Genomic DNA, 26,531 nt, shown 5'->3' with positions numbered 1-26,531 from the left:
ATTTGTGATTTGGGAGATAACTGACATAATGCACTGACTACTAAGAGAGGCTCTTACAAAGATTTTTGGCACATTCTGTGATGCTCATGATCAATTTTTTCAGATAAAGAAAGGTTTACTCTTTGAGAAATACACACCTTACCAGTCACCTGAACACTGTTCTTTACTCTTACATAGTGATAAATACTGTATTACTATATACACTGTAAAATAATCCCACACAGTAATAATTTTACGTAGTAATAATGCAAAGTCTAATAGGAGATCCTTTTTCTTAGCTGTAATTCTTTAGGGAACTTAAGCAATAAAATGAAAAACCTGGGCTTCATAGACATGCTGACACAAACCTAGCTCCAGTAAGTAGAGCAACCTCATGCAATATGGGTACCTGGTGTCTGTTCACAAGGCTGGACTCAAATGTCTTTTTAGAAGCCTATGGCAGCTCCTCATTGTACCTTTACATTAATTCCCAGTTAATGAAGTTGGATTTAGCTAAACAGACCTAGGATGTTAGAATCCTCACCTGCAGAACTGAGACGGAATATTACTCTGACAAAGAAGTTCAGTAATACTTCCCAACCTTGACAAAATCCCTTGCTATTGACTATTGACAATAAAATGCAGCTCTTCAATTTCATGTGTTATCAATGATGCCACTTCATACATTTTGAAGCACAGCAAAAACTTCTGTCCATCTATATATATGTACGGATTTTATATCAAGCCCTAACATTTAAAACAAACAAACAAAAAACATCAAACAAACAAAAACCCAGAATGTTAGGTATTTTTCATATTTCAGCACCTGCAAACCTAATGATGATGTGGTCAAAGGTTTTGAGTTCTGTGCTGAAAAACTTTGGTGAATGCAGAAGAAATCACAACGTTTTGCAGCCTTGCCAGAGTTGATGCTGAAGCTGTCAGAAATCTACACGATGGTAACTGGCAGTTCACACAGACAATATCATTGCTCATGTACTGGATAGCTGGTATCATAACATTTCTTCAAAACTTCTTTTGAGGAGTGCTGGATTATACACAGGGCAGCTAGAGGAAGACAAAAAACTGGGGCCATTCCTACATTCAGGTTTGATTCGATCAACCTGACACCACAGCAGCTTACGCTGCCATTTCCATCTCAAGGCCTGAGTGCTTACTTGCCAACAAGGCCAAGAAAAGAAAGACAAATCTGACCACTGAAAGTCTACTTAATTTTAGTGTTGTGTGAATTTGATGCATGCCATTGCTCATGTGGAATGATGGTATAATTTCCCCTATCTTCTGCTTCATTTTGACATATCAGACTGACATTAAATGTTGTGGGGTTTTGTGTGTTTTTTTTTTGTTTGTTTGTTCGTTTGTTTTGTTTTTTTTTAAGTAAAGCAGCATAAAAGCATTTGCAGAGTCCTTATCATGCAAAATGCTTATAAGTTTAAATTCACACATACACAATTTAATGGTAGCAATTCAAACGATGCTTAAAATGGGTTAAAACAGTATTTTAAAGGTATCCCTATGCTAAAAACAAACGTAATGCTTGAAACAATTCTTTTGAGTCTTTTTAGTTTGGCTGAAATGATTAAAACTGCTCAATTTCTCCCTCCCTCCAACACTGCGGCATCAAAGAATGTTACTTAAAGATTTAAAAACATCTACTGAATGACAGCTCTTTAAATTGTGGAAAGTTCAACCATGATAAACAAATACTCAAATGGACAAAGACTAGCGCACAGAACAGCCTGTACTCACCTATTAATAAGTAATGTACTAAATTTAGGTCGACAGCCACAACAAAAATTAGCAGATAAAGCAATAATTGTATCTGATACTCCATGGGTTCAAGGTCACAACGACCAACATCTATTTCTGTTCTGTCACTCGAGCAAAATTTCATTAATCAGTATTCCTACTTCAAAAAGTGGATATTAATGTATCTCATCAGTGACAGCAGTGTTATCGTGCTTAAGTCAGTATTTTTCAGCTGTTTGATCCCAAGTGCAAAGTTCTGAATCGCTGCCGAAAAGCGAAAGCACATTAATACTATTCCCTTGAACTACCAGCAACCGATTCCCAAAAACACTCCCCCCAGACAAAATTACAAGTTGCAGAGGCATTCCCAGTATGAGCCAGCTTTCGCTGATATTTCAGCCTGATACTTTTACAGGAGTAATATAACCCTGAAAATAGGATTCATAATATTGATGCAGCAATATTGAGACAAACTGAAAACTATTAATGGTGAAAAAGACACCACTTCAAATGCTTTTACCTGTCTGAACCAGTTTTGCTGCTTTGACACACCCTCAATTTTTGTATATATTTATCCCTCTGAAACACAGAACAAGCATATAACACAAAGAAGCCTTTATATATAATGCCATATAATTACCCTTCGTATTTCAGATGGTTTGAAAATCTATGTTTATGAATATAGTTCTCTGATCATGTTCCTATTGACTTCAATGAGAGCAGAACACAGCTCTCAGAGAATAAAGAACTCAGTCATCTCTTGACTGGCCAAGCCTCCACAAACTGAGCCATTAGAACAGTTTTTCTAGAAAGGCATCTGAAATATTTGGTTTTAAAAAATTGCTTGCAACTGGTTTCATAACAGGAGTCATAATACTTCTTGCCTTGATCACTTTCCAGGACCAGAAACCTCTTCTTTTTTCTAACACAAACACAGGGAAATTAATCTACTAGCTAGTCCTTTCCCACAGCATGAAGTGTAATGAATATTTCTTTGCAAAACAAGAAGGAAAACCCACCAACCATAATGTAGACACTTGCCTGACACTCCAGACAAAATGTCATTTTAAAGCCAAAAATCAGATAACTTTTGAATCACAGATGAGCAGGGCCTCCCTCCTTATTTCCAAATTAAGGTGACCTGATTATCATTACTGAAAAAAAAAAAATAATGCAAATGTCTGATTACGACTATTCTCTGTATTTGTGCAAGAAAAACTGTGGAGGTATACCCAATGAAGCCATATCATCATTCCAAAAAGTTACATGGCAATATACACGCCTTATTTTGTACTTATTTATAAGCACACTGCTTTGTAGACATTTTATTGCTCAAAATCTACATATTAGATCTCCTATTCAGACCATAGTAACTTTCTACAAAGCACATTTCTACAAATGGTAGTAAAATACAGCTGAAATAAGAAAGCTTTACTCTTGTAAAAACGACAAGCACTCTTCTGAATTCTTTCACTGCTCTTAAATTACAAGCACATATTACAAACACACTTACTGGAAAGTTGTCTAAATAAGCACGCAAATACCTCCAAATAACTGAAATGATTATACAACCAATAACGTGTTCTGGGAAGAAATTTTAAAAATGCAATAAAGAAACAAAACATTACATTAATATGAAATTGTATGTCACACATTTTGCCAGTTTTTTGATTTTCTAGAAGCATATACATGAAAATCAGAGATTATGTTATTTGTCCTGTGTACAGCATCCTGAACCTCCTTCTAATTCCCTGTGGAAATCAAAACAGAATATAAATTTTGTGCTTCTCATTGCTTCAGATTGAGCTGCAGTAGCTTCATCCCTTTGAGATATGGGAAGAGAAGACACTGACACTCACCCTGCAGTAGAGGCTTTAAAAATACTAATAGTCTTTGGGCTTCTGCAGAGGGTCTCACTAAGATCTAAGTCCTTATGGTTAATGACGCGTGATATATGTATACCATACCAACCAGCCATATCACCCATGGAAACAGAAGGGAGCAGACTTTCTTTCGTATTCACAATGCTTTTGATCCCTTAAGGATAAGCTTGAGAATTTTGTTAATGTTGATAAAATTAGAAACGAAAGGCACTGTAAATGAAGTAAATGAAATTTAAAGACTGTAGAAGTGATTATACATTTTTAAACTTTTTTTTTTTTTAAACAATTTCATTATTTCTCAAAACAAAAATGTATTATTTTCCCACCCTAAATAACATCAATATCCAGGATTATTTTTTTAAACAACTTAAAATTTACAATTACCTCTGTCCGCCACCATCGGTGGAAGCACCCTGAAAAACTCCTCTCTCCATCTGCAGATTCCAGGAAACACCCAGTGCAACGCTATGTACCTTTACTCTTTCCACTTTACAGATAAGCTGCTAACCACTTACAATTGATAGCAACCTCCAGGTATGGGGAAACAAAACAAAAAAATCATGGTGGTCACAGAAAGATTAACACAAACAGATAAAAACAAGTAACTGTCTAAAAATTAACTTTTTTTTTTTTTTTTTTTAAATCATGTTTCTGCAGTTGGCCAAACTTGAACTTTAAATATGTTCTTCACCTATGGCTAACATTCATCAGCAACAACATGTAGTTCACACTACCGCTTCCCCCTGCCAACAACATCTTTTTTCAGGCATGCTATTCCTTCATGTACTGTTTGGAGGGAAATAGTTCCCAGTAATAAAAATTCCTTCTGTATTTTTTTCCACTCCCTTCCAACTTATACAAAACAAGAAAGCATAACACACAGCCTTTTATGGTTAAAAAGATCCTGACCAAGGTTCTTAATGTTCTTGGACAAGTGATGCCCACATTACCACAACGTTTTCTTGACTTAACACAGTTTGAAGATGGGGACGAAGCCTTACATGCTCCAGGCTTAAGAGATTTGTTAGGAAGACAAGTCCTGACAGTCATGCTTAAGAGAATAAGGTCATTGATTAATCAGGGAAGGAGTCCATTAAAATCAAGGAATTAATATATTTGCAGATGGTTACTTAACAGGATGCTGCTGAGGTTTTGAAACATTCCTTTCTCAGTCAGCACTGATAAATGATTTGCTGTACATTTACAGAGCTTTGAGCATCTTAGAAGCTGGTTTGCAACTAACGGCCACATCAAAAGTGAACATTCCTTAAAAAAAAAAAAAAAAAAAAAAAAAAACTTAGAAATAATAAAATGAACATTTTCAGATAAATTATTCTCCATGTGATAGTTTTGTAATGATCTGAATGCATACATCCACAGGAGAAATACGTAAATATGCATAGACAATATTGTGAAAGTTTCAAACTAGTGTTTTTTAAAGTTTACATGCACTAAACCGCCACAAACTTAACCACAGTAAGAATCTCACTGCATTTTTCAAAGACTTTAAAATTAGAATACGAACAGATAAAATTTGTTACCACTTTCTGTGATTCAGAAAGCACCCTAATGTATTTTGTGTAGCTGTAAATATTTTAATTGATAGTACCTTCCAAAATTACGCCTTAAAACGATAACACAGATTACTCATCTTTCTTTACAAATTCAGACTCTTGCTTTTTCTGTCCACCCAGTATCTTTTCCATACCAAAATGAGCTCTTAAGCTCTCTTCATGCGGAAAACACTTTGGATTCTCTTTGCTTATGTGAAGGGAGAGCCACTGCCATCGCAGTAACAGCAATGAACAACTCTGGAGGAAGGAGAGAAGGTACTTACTGCACCTTGACCTACCACAGCTGTTCTTGCTCCGATGGCCTGACTCGAGATGTGCTTTTAAGTGTGCCCTTGGATGGGCGTTCTTGAAGTGATTTAAACAAAGCTGATAGAAGAGGAGGTTGCACAAAGGGGTTTACAAACAAATTCAACCAATTTGCTCAGTGCTAATCAAGTAAATATTCTGCTTAGGCAATCATCCCACTCCAGCAACATTTTTGAGATGATGAAAAACTTTCCAATGTCAGCAAGATTTTTATTCCAATCTACGCATACTGGAACGTTTGTTGTTGTTGTTTGCCTTTTTAAAAAAAAAAAAAAAAAAAAATTAATTTGTTTTCAGATGCAGTGTGTGACTGCATTTTCAGATGCGCCTCCAATCACCTTCTCCACCACCTTTCCCCATCCCGTTTTCAAAGCTAAATAAAGTTGACAGAGGCTATAAGAAGATCAGCAGTCAGGTGGAGGACACAGACAAGTGCTTACCTGGACAAATACAGAGACAGCTAAGTGCAGCTTGCCGTGAATGTTGGCAACTGGGGGGCCAACCAGCTAAAACACTTATCTCACATGTCAGATGGCTACATGAGGAACAGGGGAAAACCAAAGGAGATGAGGGATTAAACCCGTATGAAATGGAGCTTCTCTATTTCTACTGCTCACAAATCAGGCCGTTTTACTTAAAACATACATCTGTGTTTGTCAGGAAACTGTACACATCACCCTGCTCTGTAAGTGTAGTCCTACTAAGCACACACTCACCTTTTGTCTTGCTGAACTATGAAGCAAAATTGTTATTTTAAAATCCTATTTATGCTTACCCTTCAAACCTATGAGACTGATTATATAAGGTTCTTCAAACCTACAAGGCTGCCGTTTTTCAGTCTTACATGCATCTTTTTTCTTACTAGGCTTCTAATGATTCTCAGTTCTTTTCTGTTGTATTAGCTTTGTAGTTTTATTCCTCTTTTTTATTCAGTAATGAAGGATTTTATTAATACATTGTTTAATACACAGTTACCTCAGTCAACATTTTTGTGTTGCTCATGTAACATTTTTCGAGGTAAGGGCTATTTAACTACTTTCAGAAGTTTTATAGATAAAGTAGCCAAGGAAAAATAACTCTGCAGACTGCAATACTGCCTTCCATGAGTCATATGATAATATATGCCTCCACATTGCTTTAACAGGTATAGTCTCCCAAATCTGATACTATCATTGCCTCAAGGCCTATAAACTGGGCTGCAGTTTGATCACACATCTTTTCAAGAAGGGACTGGCAACATGTGGTAAATAAGAAAAAGAATGTCTTAGGTTGCTGCCATACGGTAAAACCAATGCTGCAAGAACACGATCCTGAAATGCCAGCCTTGTTTATTACATGTTCAGTTGCACAGCTTATCATGGAACATTTGCTATTGCAACCAGAAGATTCCCTCTGGTAATTGTGCTCCGACATTTCTTTTGTTTTGGAGAGCCCATAAAGCATGCAGTTTTAGAGTCTCATGTTATTAGCACCATAGCTCTTTCAGCCTACCAAACAAGTTGCAAAAATCCTGGTCGTTCATTTTTCTTCCAAGTACACTGCCTGTTCTAAATGAGCCTTCTTTTATTACCCAGTATCCATCTACTTATTTCCCAGTCTTGAAATAACGTTTCAACAGTGGTTTCATATTTTAAATGCAAAAATAAAAATTTGCAAAAGCAGCTTAAGTTACCATTCTAGAAATGATCATTTAATGCAAGATAAACAGATATTCTGTTCATTAGCTCTTGTGAAGTTGAGGTTAATTACACAGAACGAGGTCTAAACATTACCACCTTTTCAACTGCATTTTACGTACACTGTCAAAATACATGATACGCATAAAAACAGAATGGACATACACAAAGCTATATTCTGCCTAGAAAGCAAGTGTTCTATTTGTAAGCAAAGATGAAGACTGTAAAAATCAAATTAAAAATTTATCTTAGTTACTTCTGGCTCAGAGAGGACTATCAGACAGCAAGTCAAATTTCACATACTGTCAATATTCGCTCTGTCATTTGTTTCTTTTTTTTTTTTTTTTTATCAGTAAAACATTTATTGTGTTTTTCTGGAATGCAGAACACTGCTGTGCTTTCTGAAGTTTGGAAGGAAGGTATTGTGGCAGTCCTAAGCATCATAAGAGACACGGAGCTTGATGAAATTGAATGCAACCTTAACAAGAGCCTGGTAAGATGTAATTGTTCAGTGTCACTCAGGCCAGTGGCACACAGGGAGCGAGCATCTCATCCCTTTTAGAAATTGAAACTGAATGCTTTTTATTGCTTAGACCAATAGCTAGAATGTTGAGCCCTAGTTTTTTAATGCCAAGACTTTTTGGTGTTGCTTCAATTATATAATTTGGTAGAAAGAGAAAACGCACTGTACAGTTTTGCAATGGAAAAGGTGAAAGAGTCAATATTATATCTTTTAAGTTATTGTCCAATGACAATAGGTGTCCATGATAACTAAAATCAACAAGAACTTAAGACTGTCAAGCTCCTGAAAGAACAGTAAAGAATTTTAAGGAGAGAGAAATAAAACAACTTATCAGTAGTAAAATGGCCTATGAGGAAAAACTTCAGACGACTCTCAAGTCATACAATTCTCCTTGCTGAGAGCATTAGTTTGTTTTCTTCAAGAAAAGTGTGCACAAATGCAAAGGACCTGAATCATTGCTCATTTGAATTGTGATGAATTGCTAGGTTTATGACAAGAGAGGGGAGAAGGACACCATTCCAGCTACGGCCTTGGACAAGGTCTCTATTCACAGCTCAGGATCCTGTGGTAAATTTGGGTACGTTTTGTTCCTCTGTGCTTCAAGTCCTGTCTAAAAAATAGAGTGTTTTTCCCCCCATATGTCACAATTACTGTTACAATACAGAAAATAGTCCTTTATATGTTCAGTTGCTATTTTATTCTAGCCTATGTAGATAAAGAGACAATACTTCTATGTGTGTGGCAAAATGGTAATCTGTGTAATTTGGCCTCCATTTGAAGAGCTCATCTAATCATTTTACAATATTAAGATGAAAATCAAGTAACATCTATTACTTTCAAAAAGTAATGAGTCTAAGTGAAATGAGATAGAATTAATGATTTTATCTAGGACACACTATAAATGCTAAACAATGAAAATAATAATTTGGAACAAGTGTGTTTATTCTTTGTTAACCAACACATTGTCCTTAGGGTTCTTGCAAATGAGGAGCTGATTATTTACATACCATCAGTCAGTCATCAGTTTTAGTCAAGACATCAGTCACATTCGTCTAACATTTTTTTCTAGACACAAAAAAGATGTTACAGTAAAACACAGAATATCTGCTATCTCCAAATCCATAAACAAGTTGAGATCTATAAAAAGGTACGTATTTCAGCAGTGTATTACCAAAGCTTACATGAGAAATCATTGAAAAGAAAGGTGAGCTGAAGGATTATGGTTAGTTTAACTTCATTCATTTTCCTTTAGCAGAAGTACTTCCTAACTATATTACGTGGGTATACTTAAATATTGTATGTGCACTCCATGCAGTGCGTTATGTAACTGAAAACCAACATTTAATTCATGTACATCTTTTTGCCTGAACTTTGATGTCATGGTAACTGTTAATACCTATGCAGTGCACCTAATTGCCTACAATAATGCCAAATTAATCCTCCTCCCCACTGCCCCATCTCTCCCATGGACAGGCTGCTTGCAATGATTACAGGTCCCAGCACATAAAAGACATACAAGTTCTAGCATGAAAACTTAAATTATTGAAACAAAGAAATAGAGTCAACAGGTCTGAGCTTTATTTATCTTTCTTTCACTGTCTCACTGAGAAGCTGCTGGACAAGGAAGTCTTTCCTTTAGCTTTCCCCATCAAAAGTCTCCTTCTAAACCAGAAAATATCAAAGTGTATCTTACATAAAGAAGCAACAACATTCTTAGACAGAAGTTACTGCAGAAATTGCAAAGCTTGATAGTGACATAAAGCACATTTTTCATTAGCAATTAGTGGAGAATATGCTGTACATTCTTCTGGTAACATGGAGAACAACATGATGGATTTTCTTTACCTTATGCTTCATGATATTATAATCAATTAAACGGAAATGTATGTGATGGATCATCCAACCTCAGAATGTTTACTGCTGAGAGTAAATGATTCAACAGTCAAGCTTTCATATTTTTGGCTTAATCCTTTAAACCTATGAAACCAAATAAAAGTGAGTAGTGTAATACAGTGTGCTACAGCTATTTTTCTAATACATATTAAACAACAACAAAAACGTAGACTGAGAGTCATCACAGTAGTTGGGTGTATTTTTTTGGAAAGAAGTTAACCAGTGCAAATTACGGAGGCCAAAACAAGAATGACTAAGCATCATATGAAATCATCATACATGCATATATTCATGTTAGCACTATTCTTTCTTAAGAAGACAGACATACTTTAGTAACTTGAGCCAGAAAAAAAATCACTATAGCAGTAAATAACATTTGTATGTAAAATTGACTTTAAAAACTCAAAACATGAGCTTCTGTAGGATGTAAGCTCTGATCTGAAGCTTAAGGAAGACACCTACTAGTAGAAAGAGGCTGTGGGCTCAGCACTGAAATAACATTAACACCCTACCATCGTGCTGTATGTACTTCTATATTTGCAAACGTGATTTGCCAGTTAATGTCTTCAAAAAACATTGCTATGCTCATATCCTATATTCTACAACTTCTTAAATATTTTTCCTTTAAAGAATCAGCAGCAACTGGGAACTGAAGAAAAAATTATTAATTCCAAATCCTCTATCCAGTTTCAGAACAGTGTATAGGGCTTGTTTTACATAGTATGGGTGGACCATGACAGATGAAACAAGCACCACCATTATGTAATAACCTGCAATTATTTTTATGGCTATTGAATTCCATTCTTCCTATGCAATACATATAATGCTAATGTCAAGCAATAGTATAAATTACAAGCCCTAACAAGGCAGTAAACCTGAACCAAGTCACGCAACATAACGTATCTACAAAATTTCCCACCATATGCAAAAAAGGCTTTTCAACTTCAGAAGCTTTTTTTGTAAACTTTGAAAAAAAAAAAAAAAAAAAAAAAAGCAAAAAACTGTTCCTACTCATCTCAAAATAGCAAATTAATAGTTTTATTACAGTAGGAAAAAAAAACAGAAATGTATATGAACATCATAAGACTTAATGCAACAATAGATATTGTAGCCCTTGCCTTTACTACTGCATTATAAAAATAAAATGTTTAAATATAACTGTCATCAGAAATACAGTTGATTGGAGATTGTGATTCACATTAAGATCATAACCTATAAAAATCATCAGCTGTGCAGAATGAGCTGTTCCAGTTGACAGATCCTATTAGCAAAATCTGCCAATAAATTACAGAAAAAGATTTTTAAAAAATTGCTTTTGGCTTCCAACATATGGAGCTTAAGGTGCTCCTGACTCTAACACGTTTTATGTGGTTTTAGTAACTGCTTACTCCAAAACAAATCACATTGTTGTGAAAAACTTAGTAGTAATAAGATTTAGTGAGAACAAAGGGAACTGATCAGTTTATAAAAATCAAATATAACCTGTTCTGATTATAAAATATACTTTTATAGGGTTTTGCTTCCCTTGATTTGTGTGCAAAAGATATTAGAATAAATTCATTAAAGGATGACTAATTAAATTGTAGTTTCTGTAAATATTTTGGAGCTTCACTGAATTATAGCAGTAACATTTTACTTTTAACCTTCCAGTGCTAGAAATAGTCCAGAATCTGTAGATTTCATGGCAAAGCCAAGAGGGCAGAATTATTCAGCAAAACTCTGCAAGGTTAGTAATTAGGCTGCAGTAGTAAGAGTAGCAAAGAAGAATAATGCTTCTATACAGTGGAATAGGTAAGATCTTACAGTTTTACCTACAGTGAACACTGAAACTTCCCAATAAATATAAAAAGAAAAACTTTACAACTAACATATTTGATGTTTTTAAGCTACTATGAACTAACACACTTAAAAATATTTTATCGCCAAAAAGTCACTCTCTTTCTGGCAGTTTATGATGTTTTTGAGTCAGAAACACTCCAAGATATGGATAACTTCAAAAATATATTTGACTTCACATACTATTTAAGCTCCCCTGTTTGGAGTTTGCTTGCTTCTGGCAACAGGACGGTAACTCTGATGCTGGCCAGAATATGGAGGAAAAGCACTTCGTTGATGGTATTCCATTAAGCATGTTTTGATGAAAAAAATGGACAGCAAAACTGCAGATTTTGGGGTGCAGGCTACAATGAAGGATTCTTAGAGACAAGTATCAACGATATCTCTTCTTGATAGATGTCTTCCACACACGGGTTACATTTATTTTCATGGCCTCAAGATTGTACGATTTACTGGCTTCAGCTACTACAAACTGTTCTGTTTCAAATGCTGCCAGTACTAACTTGCACAGACCTATTTCTAATCTAAAATCTCAATGGCTCATTATAATTGCATGCTATAAAGTTTGCCTTTAAACTATTAACAGAAGAAATCCAAACAATCTTTGACGTTTCAATATTCTGTAAGTAATTTAATGCTGGTACAATAAGTAATTTACTGAATATCATACTGACATCTACTTGTATAATTTAAAGTATTTGTTCAGAGTGCTTACATATGTCCTAAGACTAGGAATGCAATTCAGGAAGTTAACTTCATGCCTCTGTCACAAAGTCTTTAGTAGTAAAAGATTAATAGTAATCTAGGTACTAGCTTAAAAGATCCCCATGGAACGCATGGTCAAAGTATTGTGAACTGTAGCTATGTACTACTTCAGAATTACCTACGAGTCTTATCAACTGTCAGTTCCTTATTTGTAAAAGAGGTAAAATGACAGCTGACACCACAGGCACGACAAGTTTCAAAAGACATACAGGTCCATCACTCTATCCAATACAAAAGACATACGCACTGTATGGGAAGATATATTAATGGTTATTTACTGCATAACATTCAATGCTATTTTGAGAATCAGCTGCTCAGCACAGTATAAAAACAGGGTAGCGTAAAACGGTGAGGTCAAGTTCTGGTCTCTAATTTCTTCTTGCCATTGACTCTGTGACTTAGGACGCTAAACATTAAGTTTTAATAAGCCAGCTAGCAACAAAATTAAGTTTAGAAGCAGGAGGAAGTTTTCAGTACAGGCTAATATACTTTTTCAGAATATTTAGTTAAAAAATTTGAGTTAATTAGCAGAGGTATTTTAAAAAAAAAAAAAATGTATTTGTATTTTGGTATTTGCAGCAATTTAACACAAACCTTGAAGGATGTCAATTGAATCAAAACTGCTAACTTGCAACAGTAAAAAAAACTGGCCTGAAAGTCTCCTCTGACCCTTCTGTTTGTCGTTTGCTACAGTTGATTTCTCAAACATACACAAGTAATATGGTCTTTTCACTGTACCTGGAATTTGGTCTACTTCGTAAACAGAAGTTGTCCTGAAGTCTTTAACAGACTTCCAAATGATGAAATCACAATAAGGAAAAACACAAATATGTGCTCTTATCTTTCAATTTGAACTTCAGGATAAACCTTTTCCATTGACAGTCTTAACAAACAACTGTTTTGCCCCTGGCAATGTGTCTAGACAATGTTTATTATTTGTTTCAGTTCTGAAAGATATGCGTCGAACACAATGGTCATCACAAAAATCTCTTTAGAAAAAAAGTCTAAGATTAAAAAAAAGCCTTCTAAAAAAACCTGTCTGCTTTGTGTATTTCCTTTACACTCAAAAAGCACAATTGGTCCAGAAATTAACTATTCACCAGGGCACAAGAAGCAGGTATGTAAAGACAGGACATCAATACATTAAAAGTTTCATATAGGAAGGAGGTGGCAATCAGGCTACTTACTATTTAACCAAAACCTAAAAAAAAGTGAATAAAAAGTATCTACGTGTCTTGTTTTCAACAGTGTAACTGGCAACATGCTCTACAGTCCATTCACTCTGTGCAGTTATGCTACAGGCACATAATCCAGCACAATTTGCTAATTACTCAGATGGAGATGTTTAATGAGTTATCGTTGATAACTCATGATAACACAAGTCCCTCTGATTAAAACTACAAAGAATAAAAATAAAGTTGGATGAGGTATTTTAGATGCTAAGGCTATTACCTTCATTATTACTCTGGCATATGTGTTACCTGTAAAGAGACAGATGTGAAGTACCAACTGACTTTCAGAAATTGTATATACAGTAAAGACTTCCATTTATCAGTGTTGTCTCAAAATGAAAAATTGTGCAGTGAACAGAAAGGAACTTAAGCCAAAATGAATGTGCTGATTAAAAAATCCAACTAAAAAAAAAAAAAACGAAAGGGAAAGTATACTAGTAAACAGATACAGATGCAAATATTTTCCTGAACCAAAGCCAGGTTCTTCTCAAGTATGAGAACCTTAAGGAAAGATTAACTGGTAATGAACCTTGCAATAGTCGGAGCCACCAACTTGATTCTGCAGTTGTTAAATGCTTAAAGGTTTCACTTATGTCAAACAGGTTTGCATAAGAGAAGTAAAAGTTGAAACAAAAGGTCCACATTCAACTCAAAACCTTTTATGAAAGCGTAATTTTTAAACTGAAAAAGATACAAAAGGGTGTCTTTTCCTAGATGTACATTTTCACTGTAAACCAACATTTCTTTCTCATCAGTTGTTCAGCATGAAAAATAAAGCATGATACGTTTTCTTTCAAATATGAAGGAGTGCACCACAGAAACTTATGAAAAGATTGATCTGCTGCAGTCATCATTACAACCAGCATTTTGCTTCCTAATAAATTAAATCTGAAGAACACTGAGCAGAATTTAAGAATTCAAAGCTAGAGGCTGTGCACTCTGCACTGCTCTTTTAATCATTTTTGTACTTTTTCATATACTCAGCTACTTTCCTTAAAACATATGCACACTTGAAGCGAATTTTAAATTTAATGCAGCAAATGCCTTTAAATAACCTGGTAAATCAGCTTTTCCAGTACGTAACAGCCCAACTTGTGTTACGCCTTCAGTTTTTATTCATCATAAGGAAAATATTCTCAACAACATCAGTACAAAGTTGACAGAGCAAGATCTAACAAATGAGTGTATTATCAGGTTCAAAGATTCTGTAACACTACTGAACATTCTCACAGCTTACAATCTCTAACTCGAATATTATCTTATTATACAAAGCCTTACAGTTATATTCTAATGTGACTACCTAATGAAATAAATAAAAAATTCAGATGAATATTACAAACCATTGGGGTGCTATGAATGATCAATGAGGCAAGAATGATGGTCTTTAAGTATTTCACCAGATTTTAATCCAGGGAGTATTAATTAAACATTAAAAAAAAATCCCATGACAGGGGAAGTATAACACAGGTCTGAACTTTGTAAATCATTACAGAGAAGCTACTGCACATTATGAGACTGGCTACAGACTGGAACATAATTCAAGCACAGCATTCAGTTCTGCACTCCTAACATTAATACAGTAACAGCCTTCAGTTACTGACTGCTCTTCCACCTTTCAGGATAATATATTGACAATTACTTCCTCCACATTAATGGATGCTCCATCATGTGCCATAATTCAACAAGCAGCATTGAAGCCAACATAACTGGCAAATTATGATTGCAAAGAAATTCCTATTTTATTACAAAAATCAGATCTAGTTATGTCAAAAGTATCATCCAAAAAATACATGCAGATAGCTTAAAAAACATTTTTTTTAAATGCCTTTGTAAATTTGGAATAGTTGGAGCATAATTATCTCAACAACAATCTCTATCTGCATTTATATTGTTGCCACATGAGATGACATTGATACAGCTAATAATGTCAGAATACAAGGAGCTAAAGGCAACAGGGGCAAAAGATCCATGCCTGCTACAGTGTACTCTGTCACAGTCCATGCTGGAGCCTGAGTCAAACCATTCTTTGTTGTCAACAAACACTGCTGGAATAAAACTGTATTTCTTCTCCTGTGGCTGTTCATCCAGACTAAACATCAGCCTCCTACCACAGACAGTTAACCTGTTAGTTTGCATATCAGAAGTCTGTGTAAGAAATCTAGGGATTTCGCCAGTACACTGTCCACCAAAAAGGACCTGCCATTTAAAAAATCCAGGATATTACATACAAAAAAACCCCCAAACATTAATTTTAAAACTGTAACACTAAGACACTGAGATTTTAGAAATGTTAAAATAAAGGCAGACTGGGAAACTTTGATTCTGCGTCCTTCTGTGCATGCCTCCTCACATCAAACAATCTACATACACATGCAAATAAACACATTCTCCTTCAGACTAGTGAATCATTCAGCACTCAGGGTGAATAATGCTCTAGGAAGCAGTGGTGGAGCGCTGCTATCTACCCACAGGATATCATCCTTGCTTAGAGCAGGTGGAAGATGGTTAGTGAACATGATAGGGGATTATAGTAAGAAACAGTGTACTGACATGCATTAAAATGTTACTGTAAGAAACACAAGTAGCAACTGTTTCTATCACAGGATTTCTACATGATGACAGTTACTTACATAAATCATACACCACCTTTCCATCCCAAGTCTTGTAATTTTCTTAGAGGCTGAACAAAGGTGACAGACAGCCCTATGACTGAAGCTATGGAATATACTGGCTATGCACATCCTAAAATTCTTCACCAATTTAAAAACTGTTCCTGGAAAATACAGCACCCTGGACCTCAGGAAGGAACGTGATGATAAGGAACAGGCATAGTTCATGATAGCCCTACACAGCCTCCTTTTTTCCACAGTGTCTTTCAGAAACCTATCCCAAAAACGCTGCAGTCCAGGTGAACTGTTGCTGCATCCTCCTCCTAAGCGCCACCATTCCTGAAAAGCCCACGGCCAACCCTCTTACCTCTGACTTTGCCCCATCAAGTGAGTAGAGAAGTCCCTGATGAAAGACAGATGCTGCAACAGACTGAAAATATCTGGAGGCTTTTGAGAAAGGCAGGAACAGGTCATTACTCACACAGTGAGCAGTCTATAGAAGTTAGATCACAGGATCCTGAGCTCAGATTGCAATCAAAAATTTCAGTTATAGAATAGTTGTGCCTGCCTTTATTTTCATGGTTCTTAGCTTGAGACTCTATTTGGAGAAACACTCAGGATTCACACTTGCAGTTGTGACCTAACAGTTGAAGACTTGTAACAAAAAGATGAGGAAGAGGTCATTGGATCTACACTGACATTTTCATCTCAACACATTACTTGCTAAACATTAAGTAGCTGCTCTCCTTAACAAATATTTAAAAGTAAAAAGCTGAGTAAGCAGTCAGACGTAGTTGAAAGGGAAGATGGGTGTTGGTAGCATCAGCTGACTCAAATCTTGTCTGCAGTAAGAGTTCTGGCACTTTAATCTGACGTTAATGTTAGACACATCTTTCACTGTGTACTCTCAATATAGTAACATTGGCCTTGCGATGGGCTTCCACAGTAACTGACTGAAAGAGTGACTGCCCACCTGCTGTGAAAACAACTCATTTCAAATTATTCCATGTTGGTAGTTTCTCAGTTTTTTCATTCCCAGCAAAGACAGAAATACTTTTTTCCAACTTATGCCAATACTCTACTCTCCTACATCCTTGTGAAAATGATGTAAAGTGTCTGGTCAACGTAGTGTTTATTTTAAAAATAATGAAGTGAAGTTATCATCAAAACCTTTAGTTTTTGTCAGGAGCATTTGCTTTCATTCCCTGTTAAGAACTGGTACATTTAGTTTACTTTTCTGCATACGCTGTCAAGACTACTGGTGCAATTTGACTGTTGAAAAAAGCCGCAGAACACAGGTATTCCATGCAATCTTCTACAAGGCCCTTTAGCATGACAAGTGTATGTTTACTATCCAGTAAAGTGGCATTAAAACAACAGTATGTCCAATACCACATTTCCAAATCAGCATCTAATCAGGTTTAGACATGGTGCACCGGCAAACTCTTGGAGAAGAGGGCAGGAAAGTAAAAATAGTTACTAAGAACATTTCAATAATTCATTCTCTCTCAACAGACACTGTCAACTTAGACATTCATTTTACCTTGAGAAGGTATGTAGGAATATTGCTGAAATCTACAGGCAACTTCAAGAGGAAGCGAGCTGAGAATTCACCGGTCTGTGGAAAAAGCATAAAGCTAATGAGAGCTAGTGTCTAAAACAGAATCATAAATTGAATGCACTAAGGATGAAATATTAACCAAAAAATGTGTAAGAGCTCATACCAAACAGAAGGGCTGAATTAAAAGAACATTTCTCAATGGAATTACTGAAGATGAAAAGAAATAATTTACAGATTCCACAGGTATTATATGATGAAACATTTTAAAACCATAAAACATCACTGCCATGAAGCCTACAGCAACAAGTAGCTAGAGTGCAACAATGTGAATGACAAAAATTAGACTACACTTTGTTAGGCTCTAAGTACAGTTCTATCTTGTCTGTATTCATTTGTGGACAAAGGATCGGTGAGACCTACAAACGATCTGAAAGCAAAGTTAAAAACTTGACAAAGTTGTACGAGCAGTCAAAATACATGCATTTTCCCAAACACTGCAGGTATACAAAACAGAATAAACTTTGAGTTGGGTAAGGTAAAAATGTATCAAAGCGTCTGTATTTTTTTTTTTCAGAAGACACAAAGAACTGAGCTAGAATGCTCTCTGCGATTTCTTTTCAGAAATATGCAATTCTTAACACTGAGAAAACAGTTTATTGAAAATTTGCCAAGCGTCCCCTACACTCTGCTGAATTTTACGCATAAAGTGTATGCAAAGGAAATGGAAAGGATTTCCTTTCTGTTTCATACACTTCCTTAAAGCCAGACTTTGTCCACCTGGTTATGAAGCAATGAAGTTGGCTCTTTTTGAAAAACAAATGCTTGTCTGATTTCCTCCGTATTAATTTTTTGTCATCCCTATTTTATAATTCAATAAAATAGCCATAAAGCAGCTATTTTTGTCACACTGAATTGGCAGCACGAAAAGCATTAAACACGACTTTTTTTTTTTGCAATTGAACATAAAATCTTGAGACAAGTTCGCTTTTTCACTTTAATACTGCCCTATTTTGGCATATACATGCCACTTAGTTACATAGTTATTTGTTGGTGAATTTCATCTTAGTATTTTAAATGCTTTGCATTGCCAGAGAAATCAACAAGAAAAATCTTGTTACAAGAAATATGCGGTTAACAGATTTAAACATGCGTACATACATAATATATAATGCAATTCTCATTAGAAGTGTAAATGTAAATACTGCAGTAGATTTATACAGGATCATCTTTATTGTATATATAGCTATACCCTTGTTGCAGGCAAAAACCTGCAACGTATTTGAAATAATGGAAGTATCCTTTCCAAAAAAGGCAGCAGCAACCTGAAGAAGCAATCACTGACTTTTTGTGTATGCGACACAGACTGCTTTGATGACAGCTAGGGCACTTGCTTTTTAATCAGATTTAAACAGATATTACAGATAATGCTTCTTGTCTGGGCTTAACTTTCAAAGAAAAGATGTCATCCATCACTGGCCACAAAATCCAGAAAATGATTTCTAGTAAAATAGCAGCTCAAATGGTCTGTTTATGGCCATTGGACATATAAATGGCCTCTGATCAAAATATCAACTGCTCTGAGATGTGGAAGAAGGTAAGAACTTGCAAGCTAGATTTTTTATATCATTCAATTAAGATTATTTTGTAATGTACTACTGCCAAAGAGGTCCAGGACCCACAGAGTGCAGTCCCTGCCCACGTTGCTCAACTATCCAAATCCAGCCAGCAGCTGACCTGACATTTCAGGTAGAATCAGATGTAACTTCTGGCCACAGAACTGAGAGATCAGATTCAGGTAGTTAATGGGCATCTGTATCAGTGGGTACTCTGCCAACATGGAGCTACTATACTAAATAACAGTTTTTCTCTTTGTCATAATTCTTGGAGATACTGGTATAAAGGTACACAAGCAGATCTGTTCCATTTTGGGACACAGCACTGAACTCAGGCCTTTTCTTCAATGTCTTTTATTTATGTATTAACTCATGTACTTAAGATATGTTTTCATAACACTGTGCAAAGTTCATTCACAAGTGATTATTTCACAAGTCTGCTGAGCCACTACCTATTCTTTAGAGACAACAGCAACATGAGGTTCAATGAGTTCCAGAAAGAGGAGGTAACATGCAGTTCCTCTTGATTTTCAGAGAAACGCTGTTATTGCACTGATTGTCAAGACTTAACAAGAGAAGACAGTTGTAAAAGACAGAAAGGAGAAGCACAGGTTAATGTCATAGTTTCGTGTTTTAGATACTCATAAACAAGCCTCTGTCATGTAAGTACCGTGTTCACAGAATCTCCAGATTAGACCCCAGGAGGTCATCTTAATAGAGAATATACTTTGGAAACAAAGCAGACTCTACAGAAACCTCACATAGCTCTGCAATGATTACCAGGAGTTGCCTCAAAATGTCTTTAAGATTTGATTGAAGTATTTTTTGTTAAGATAACATTTCAAACACCAAAAAAAAAAAAAAATCTTTACTCATTCAACAAGGACTTACAAAGAAATCCAAAGGCTTCAGTAGATATGACTTTTCCATAAAAAAAAAAAAAAGGAGAAAAAAAGTAGTTTTCTACAGTCCCAAGTGCAATTTTGGCAGCTGCCAAAAGTTAGATAAAATCTGAGTATGGTACAGAAAGCCTTCTTCACTTCAGTAAAGCAGTTTGTTATTTACAGATGTGGCGAGTTGTTATTCTCTATAGCTGTTATCACAAACATTTAAGAACAAATATACTGATTTATAAATAAAGATATGAAATTCTCTCAAACAAAATTTTACTTGGCTTAAAATAAAAAGAAGCTTAGATGGCTTATCTTGAGACAAAAGAAAAAAATATAAGCACTGTCAGTTGTAAATATCTTCATGCCACCTGTAACTTAAAGGCAATAAAAGTGACAAAGCTTAATTGTATGCCCTGAAAAAAGGCTTTGAGAATTCCAATTTCAGATGACATCTATTTCAGAAGATATTATTTCTGAAGGCTAGTATACGTTGAGACTATACTGTTGCTGTGAGAAAGAGGAGTACATGTTCAGCATAAACACAATTATGTATTTCCTGATATACCTTACTCCAAAAACTCCATGATAAATACATTACCAGTGGGAAAAACTGATTTTTACAAAGCTTGCTCCATGCCAGAGAGATCAGTTTAAAAAATAAAATAAAATCACACACTAACCAATATGCTTACACTGCCGATAGCCTCAGTTTAGAAGGCTGAGATGCTATACATGGAATATTTCTACATAGCATGGCACATCGCCCAGGCAAAGGATGCAGTTTCAGGAAGCAGATAAGTCCGTTTAATGTCTGATTGTCATGTGAAGACATGGCACTACAAAGTCACTGCTCTTGCCCGTATTACCTCCTCCCGTCCTTCTGCAGGAAATCAGTTTTTTTTTTTTCCCATCTCTTTAGGTTCCTGGAACAACGTATCTCAGCTTAGACAAGTCCTAGAGAAATACAGACAACTGCAGCTACCTATTAAATCAGCTCAACCTTAACATGGAACCAGGCTCTAATATGTCCTACCTCTAAGCAGGGTGTCCTACCCATGCAGCTACTCTGCCTCTCAAATCTTCACAGAGGTAAACCTTCCATGTAGCATTGTATTGTACCCTGTAAATGCTGCACAGGCTTTTCAGGAATTTATCATTTTTTCTATAAATCAGATGAACTAAGAGATCACGTTGAAAAGCCAGTTGCTCACCTGAAAACCTGGTTCAAGCAAGGTAGGGGAATGACAGCAATGGACAAAACAGAGAGCACTGAGAGTAAGCTGGAGTCAAACAAGATTTATTCACCAGAAACATATAGCAAGGAGATGCACACAAACTTGGTTTTCCAAGGCTGTTATTTATTAAAATAAATAAGGCTGTTATTTATTAAAACAAGAAGATCACTAAAAGCATTTTAGTAGCAACATTCTTACCCAGTTATTCTTTTTGCCAGCATAGATTTCCATGTTTTCTCCATACTGGGGCTCTTCCAGTAAAGTCTGATATTCAAACATGAGACGCGAGCTCTCACGCAATCGGCTGCACTGAAATTGGTGATACTGCTGCACGAGCTCTTTCACAACAAGCAGGAGGCATTCAGGATTTGAAGGATTCCAAGAAGCTAAATTCTGTTGAATTATAAAAGAAAAGAGACTGTATTCATTTCCAGCAATAACAAGATCAATACTCTCCCTTCCATATTGATACCAGAGGCGAGTATGCATGTGGAAGCTTGGTGACGAAGCTAAAACAGTATTAAATGCAAAGGTTATAACATGCTTTGGAAGGAAAACAGGTCAAGCAGCAAATGCAAGCCCTAACGTGAAATGAGAATCTATATAGGGACCTACCATAGAACAAGTAACTGGGTTAGTACCAGGCATAAGTTGCCTCAAATCTCTATTCCATTCTTTCCTGAAATTACTGTTGCATCTGAGGACTTGAAAAGTCTGAATTCAAAGAACTAAAACTGATATGAAATATAAATGTATCAGAAGTGCAACCCTATGCAGTATCTGACTCCAAAAGTGGTCAGCCAATTGAATATGCCAAATTGATGCCAACTAGGGAAACTAATTATTCAAATAGTTGATACAGTATTTTTACAGTGACACAGCAAAGGAACTCAACCTTGTGTTTACTTCACCTTGACTGTGTCTTTACTGCCTTGTTTCATTCCCTTAATACAAACACTGTCCATACAGAAGTCTCTTCCATCTGCCTGGCAGAAGTTGTTCTTGCCAGTTGAACAAATATCAAGAAACACAGGTAACAGAAAAAAAATGTGTTAATACAATTGAAAGTGACTTTTTCAGTAGCAATCTCTCAGTGTAACTACTTTAACATCAACTTTGACCAGTCTTCTATGCAAAACAAGCTTTAGTTGTGAAGGTTTTCTGTGTTACAAGACATAGCTAACGTAATGAGTGTTGCACACCTACTTCTAATTGACCTAGAATGGGTCTCTGTTAATGGCAAATGAGAGCTCATCCTGTACTCCATGCTGATAAAAGATAAGACAGTTCTGATGGAAAAAAAAAACAAAACACAAAAGACAACTCCAGACTGCAGCAAAGCCCCTGTGCTTTATACCTAGGTTCTCAACAGGTCTTGATGTAATCTCAGGACATGTTAAGAGTGATGCAGCTTTTTGTCAGCTGTGAGCACAAGCAAAATTATTCTGTATTTCAGTAGATCAGACATGTGACAACAAACTAGTTGCAATGGGACTTTAAATTGCATGGATTGTACAACCAACATGAAGATGCTTAGAGATGGTAAAGATGTCTATTTTACAACTGTGTTCAGATAAAATATAGTATTTTCAAGTAACATTATGTATCAGTACCCAAACTCAAACATGGTTACTTTTCCCTTGGAAATAGGAGACATTTCAGATACAAATTATATGCATGATATACATTCTTCAGCAATGATAAAAAAAAAAAAAAACATTCCTTTTAAAAAATCTTCAGTAGAAATACTGCTTTGGTATGTAGCATTTTCTACCACAAGGGCAGAAAATATTTCTGTATTTTCAAGTATTTATCATAAGACTGCTTTGTATAAAAAGATATACATGTTTCCTAACCTAGGTTAAGTAAAGGGAAGAGGCTGGATAAAAATGTGTCCCCTAAAATTTAAAAGCTATTCATAATTTGCATGGCACAGGCTGCCCGGAGAGGTCATTGAGTTTCTATCCTTGCATATACTCAAAACCCAACTGGATACAGTCCTGGACAACTTGCTTTATCTGATCCTGCCCAAGCTGGTTCCTCCCAGCCTCTGCTATTTTGTGATTCTGTGTAGTGGTTTACAAAAAGCTCATCAACTGAAACAGAGGATGTTATCGAAATATGACTGCATAGTTCTGACTTGAAAAAGAAGAGTTATGCACAAATTTTATCTTCTCCTACTTTCCACCATGCACCTTCAGGTCTAGAATGAAAAATACCTGTACCCTAATAGCTCCTGATGTGGTTATTTCCTTTCCAAAAGCTTACATTTTTTCTTATCACAATTCATACCATAACCCTTTGCAATGGTGTTGTACAGACTTCAGTATATGTGCATGATGAAAATACTTTCTCTTCCTTTATCTTTCCACAACTTTATATTTGTTTTCCTCTGATGTCATATGTTATGCTGTTATCAACATAAGTTTCATTTTCAGCATGCAATTTGTAATGTTCACAAATCCAATTTGTAAAAGCACACTGTCTTCTTCCTCGTAGATGGTAAGAGCATCTATAAAATGGGAATATTAATACTGCCATAGACCTGAAAAGGTGTAGTATCTTCTACAGTAACTGGTGAATGGGTGAGATAGTAACAAGGTTTCTGTAAGCTTCCCATGTCCATACTAACAAATGATCAGAAGCCTTGTTCTATCACATCTTCCATCTGCAGCTGATAAAACTTTACTCCTGCCTGGAATCTGTTTAAGCTTATCCAATTCTACAAAACACTAGAGAAAATCTGTCAGGTAGGTTTCTAGGAAACACATTTTTGTATCATGCAGTCTGAAACCAGACTGTGTATAACCTTAAATTTCCTGTTCCCAAGCTCCTGCTCAAATAAAGCATTTCCAGAAAGCCAGAGGATGTAATATGCCAGTATGTATTGATATCAGCCAGACAAGTGGGAATAACCTTTCCTCCTAATGACACTGCTATAACACAATAGAAATGTTCTGTCAAAGGAAATGACCAACAATATTTTAATAACTGACCTAAATGCAACTGTACCTTTTGTTTTTTAAATAACATTACACTACAGACCAAAAAAAGAGCAAGAGGAAATCCATTGTCATTTGTCCAGCGTGGAGCTGCAGCATTGCTCTCTTTAAAGAGTTCAAGAACGCCGCATTAAAAACAGTGTTTATGTTGTACTGCTTTACAGCTACAGGAATTAAAATGAACGATTTGACTCTAGGATCTTTACTAAATACTTTCCATTCAGCAACTGAAGAGTTCAAGTACGAACTGGTTATAAATAAAGGTTGCCTGGAGAAAAACCTAACTACCCACCTCATACATGCAGCAATTCCAATGCATTCTCACTGATGCAAGAGTAAATACTGTGTCTACACAAGTTTTCTGTAACAAAGATTCTGCTTTAAATATATGCTATTTTTTAACTTTATAGTTATATCATTGTAGTACTTGCTACCTGGCAATTGGCCACAACATTTCTAGTCTGTTTGTTAACTTTTCAGAAGTACTATTCCTTTCAGAAGACCTAAATTTATGATTTTTAATCAAAAACTCCTCAGAATACAATGACATGCTTATATGTGAAATCTTTTTAAATATCTTTAAGTGTTATTTGCCCTAAGCACTGCTCCTTCATTTGAAAAGTCTTTAACCATTTCACTGTTATCCAATTTCAACAGCATGGCAAAAACACATGCTATATTGTTCTTTCACAGCTTCAAACAGTGCCTTCTTTAATCTTTTTGTTTTTGAAATCAAAGAAAGTAAGCAACCACCTATAACATACGATGTAGAAACATAACTGAAGCAGAATTTGATGTTTATCAAGCTGATCCCTTGTAGAGTATCCTAATCACTAAAGCTTCAACATCAGGATTATCATGAGAACATACAAAGATTTGTCACTTAAGTCATTGAGAGCAGTGTCCCTGCAATGGTAAACTGGCCCTTTTCTTTAGAGATAAAAGATGTTCTAAATAACATTTTATTTAGCAATATAGTATTTTATAGTAGCATTTGGAAGTTGTTTAAGTAAAACCTTAAACTAAAGGCTTCAGAGAAGATGAAAAAAAGAAGCAGCGTTTCCTTCATTCTGCCTGATTGTTTGCCTTAAGCCTGTTTTCCAACCATGGCAAACAGTTTTCATAAGAAACAATATTTTAAAATACTTAACGCATGAGAAGAACAAAGTGAGCTTCCAGTGTTTCTGTGTTCCACGGCTCCAAGTTTTGCCACAAAGAATTGCATAAGAACTATGCTCTGAACGCAAATTCAAAATTATGAGAGTTTTAGTCATTGCTGCTTCAGAAAAATCCTGGAAATACAGAAACACACACAACCTCATTTTCTACAGCCAGACTGCTAAAGCCTGTCAGGTATGAAAAACCCAATTAAATAAATAACCAGAAAATATGTACACAGCAGAAGACATGTTATTTTCTATGGTTTTTATCTATACCTTCTGTTTTGCTCACCAGGACCTTTAATTTTGTCTCTGACAAAATGTATGTGTTCATATCATTTTACCCAAATCTCACATATACTGGAAAGAGAAACATTTTTAAACTGACGTTGCTATAAAATAGCAATACAAATCAATTTTTTATCAAAGAATTGAGCACGCTGACTGGAGTATTGACAGTATTCTAAATTACATATTTCACTCAATAAATCTTTTCTAATTTGAAATGAGATTTCTGCAGACTTTCCAGAGAGTTAATCAAATTTTACAGAACAATCAGTAATGCATTTAAAATAAAGAAATCCAGACTTGGATCCAGTTCCTTATTCTTTTTGCCAAGAGATATTTTTAAATGAACCCTGCAGTGAAAACTCCAACTTACTCAAAAGTTAGCCAGTAAAACAATATACAGCCATGAATCAACTCACACGGTGCATCCACCACTAGTTCTGTGTTCACGCCCATGCCCACTCATAGATGCACATCTCAGAGTGGTTACAACCATTTTTAGTATTAGTATCTTTTTTTTTTTTTTTTTTTAAACCATATCGTGCAAGCATTTGCCTCTCTTCTGAGCCCCTGGATGAGGTGCAATTGAACAATTCTCTTCTGTCTAGGCACCACTCACACTTCTATCTATAATTTCCACTACAGCTAGGAACACCACCACACTTTAAATCTCAACTTCAACCTTCTAATGGGCTTTCAGCTTGCAAGACTACAACTTGTATAACTTTAATTT

The 26,531-nt window shown here is 35.6% G+C and overlaps 1 protein-coding gene across 1 annotated transcript in view; it reads right to left on the bottom strand.

Annotated features, from left to right (window-relative positions):
• The window catches only part of BABAM2 (BRISC and BRCA1 A complex member 2), a 166,900-nt gene that overhangs the window by 100,236 nt on the left and 40,133 nt on the right, over window positions 1-26,531 (bottom strand). Inside the window, exons 5-6 of the mRNA XM_032183862.1 lie at window positions 21,547-21,741; window positions 17,590-17,664 (exon numbers count right to left, since the gene is read on the bottom strand). Of these exons, the coding sequence (XP_032039753.1) occupies window positions 17,590-17,664; window positions 21,547-21,741 (270 nt within the window). The remainder of the gene's footprint in view (window positions 1-17,589; window positions 17,665-21,546; window positions 21,742-26,531) is intronic.

Source organism: Aythya fuligula, chromosome 3 (assembly GCF_009819795.1).
Source record: "Aythya fuligula isolate bAytFul2 chromosome 3, bAytFul2.pri, whole genome shotgun sequence".
Lineage (NCBI taxonomy): Eukaryota > Metazoa > Chordata > Aves > Anseriformes > Anatidae > Aythya > Aythya fuligula.
The sequence above is the reverse complement of the archived record's forward strand: the minus strand, read 5'-3'. Positions and strand labels throughout refer to the sequence as shown.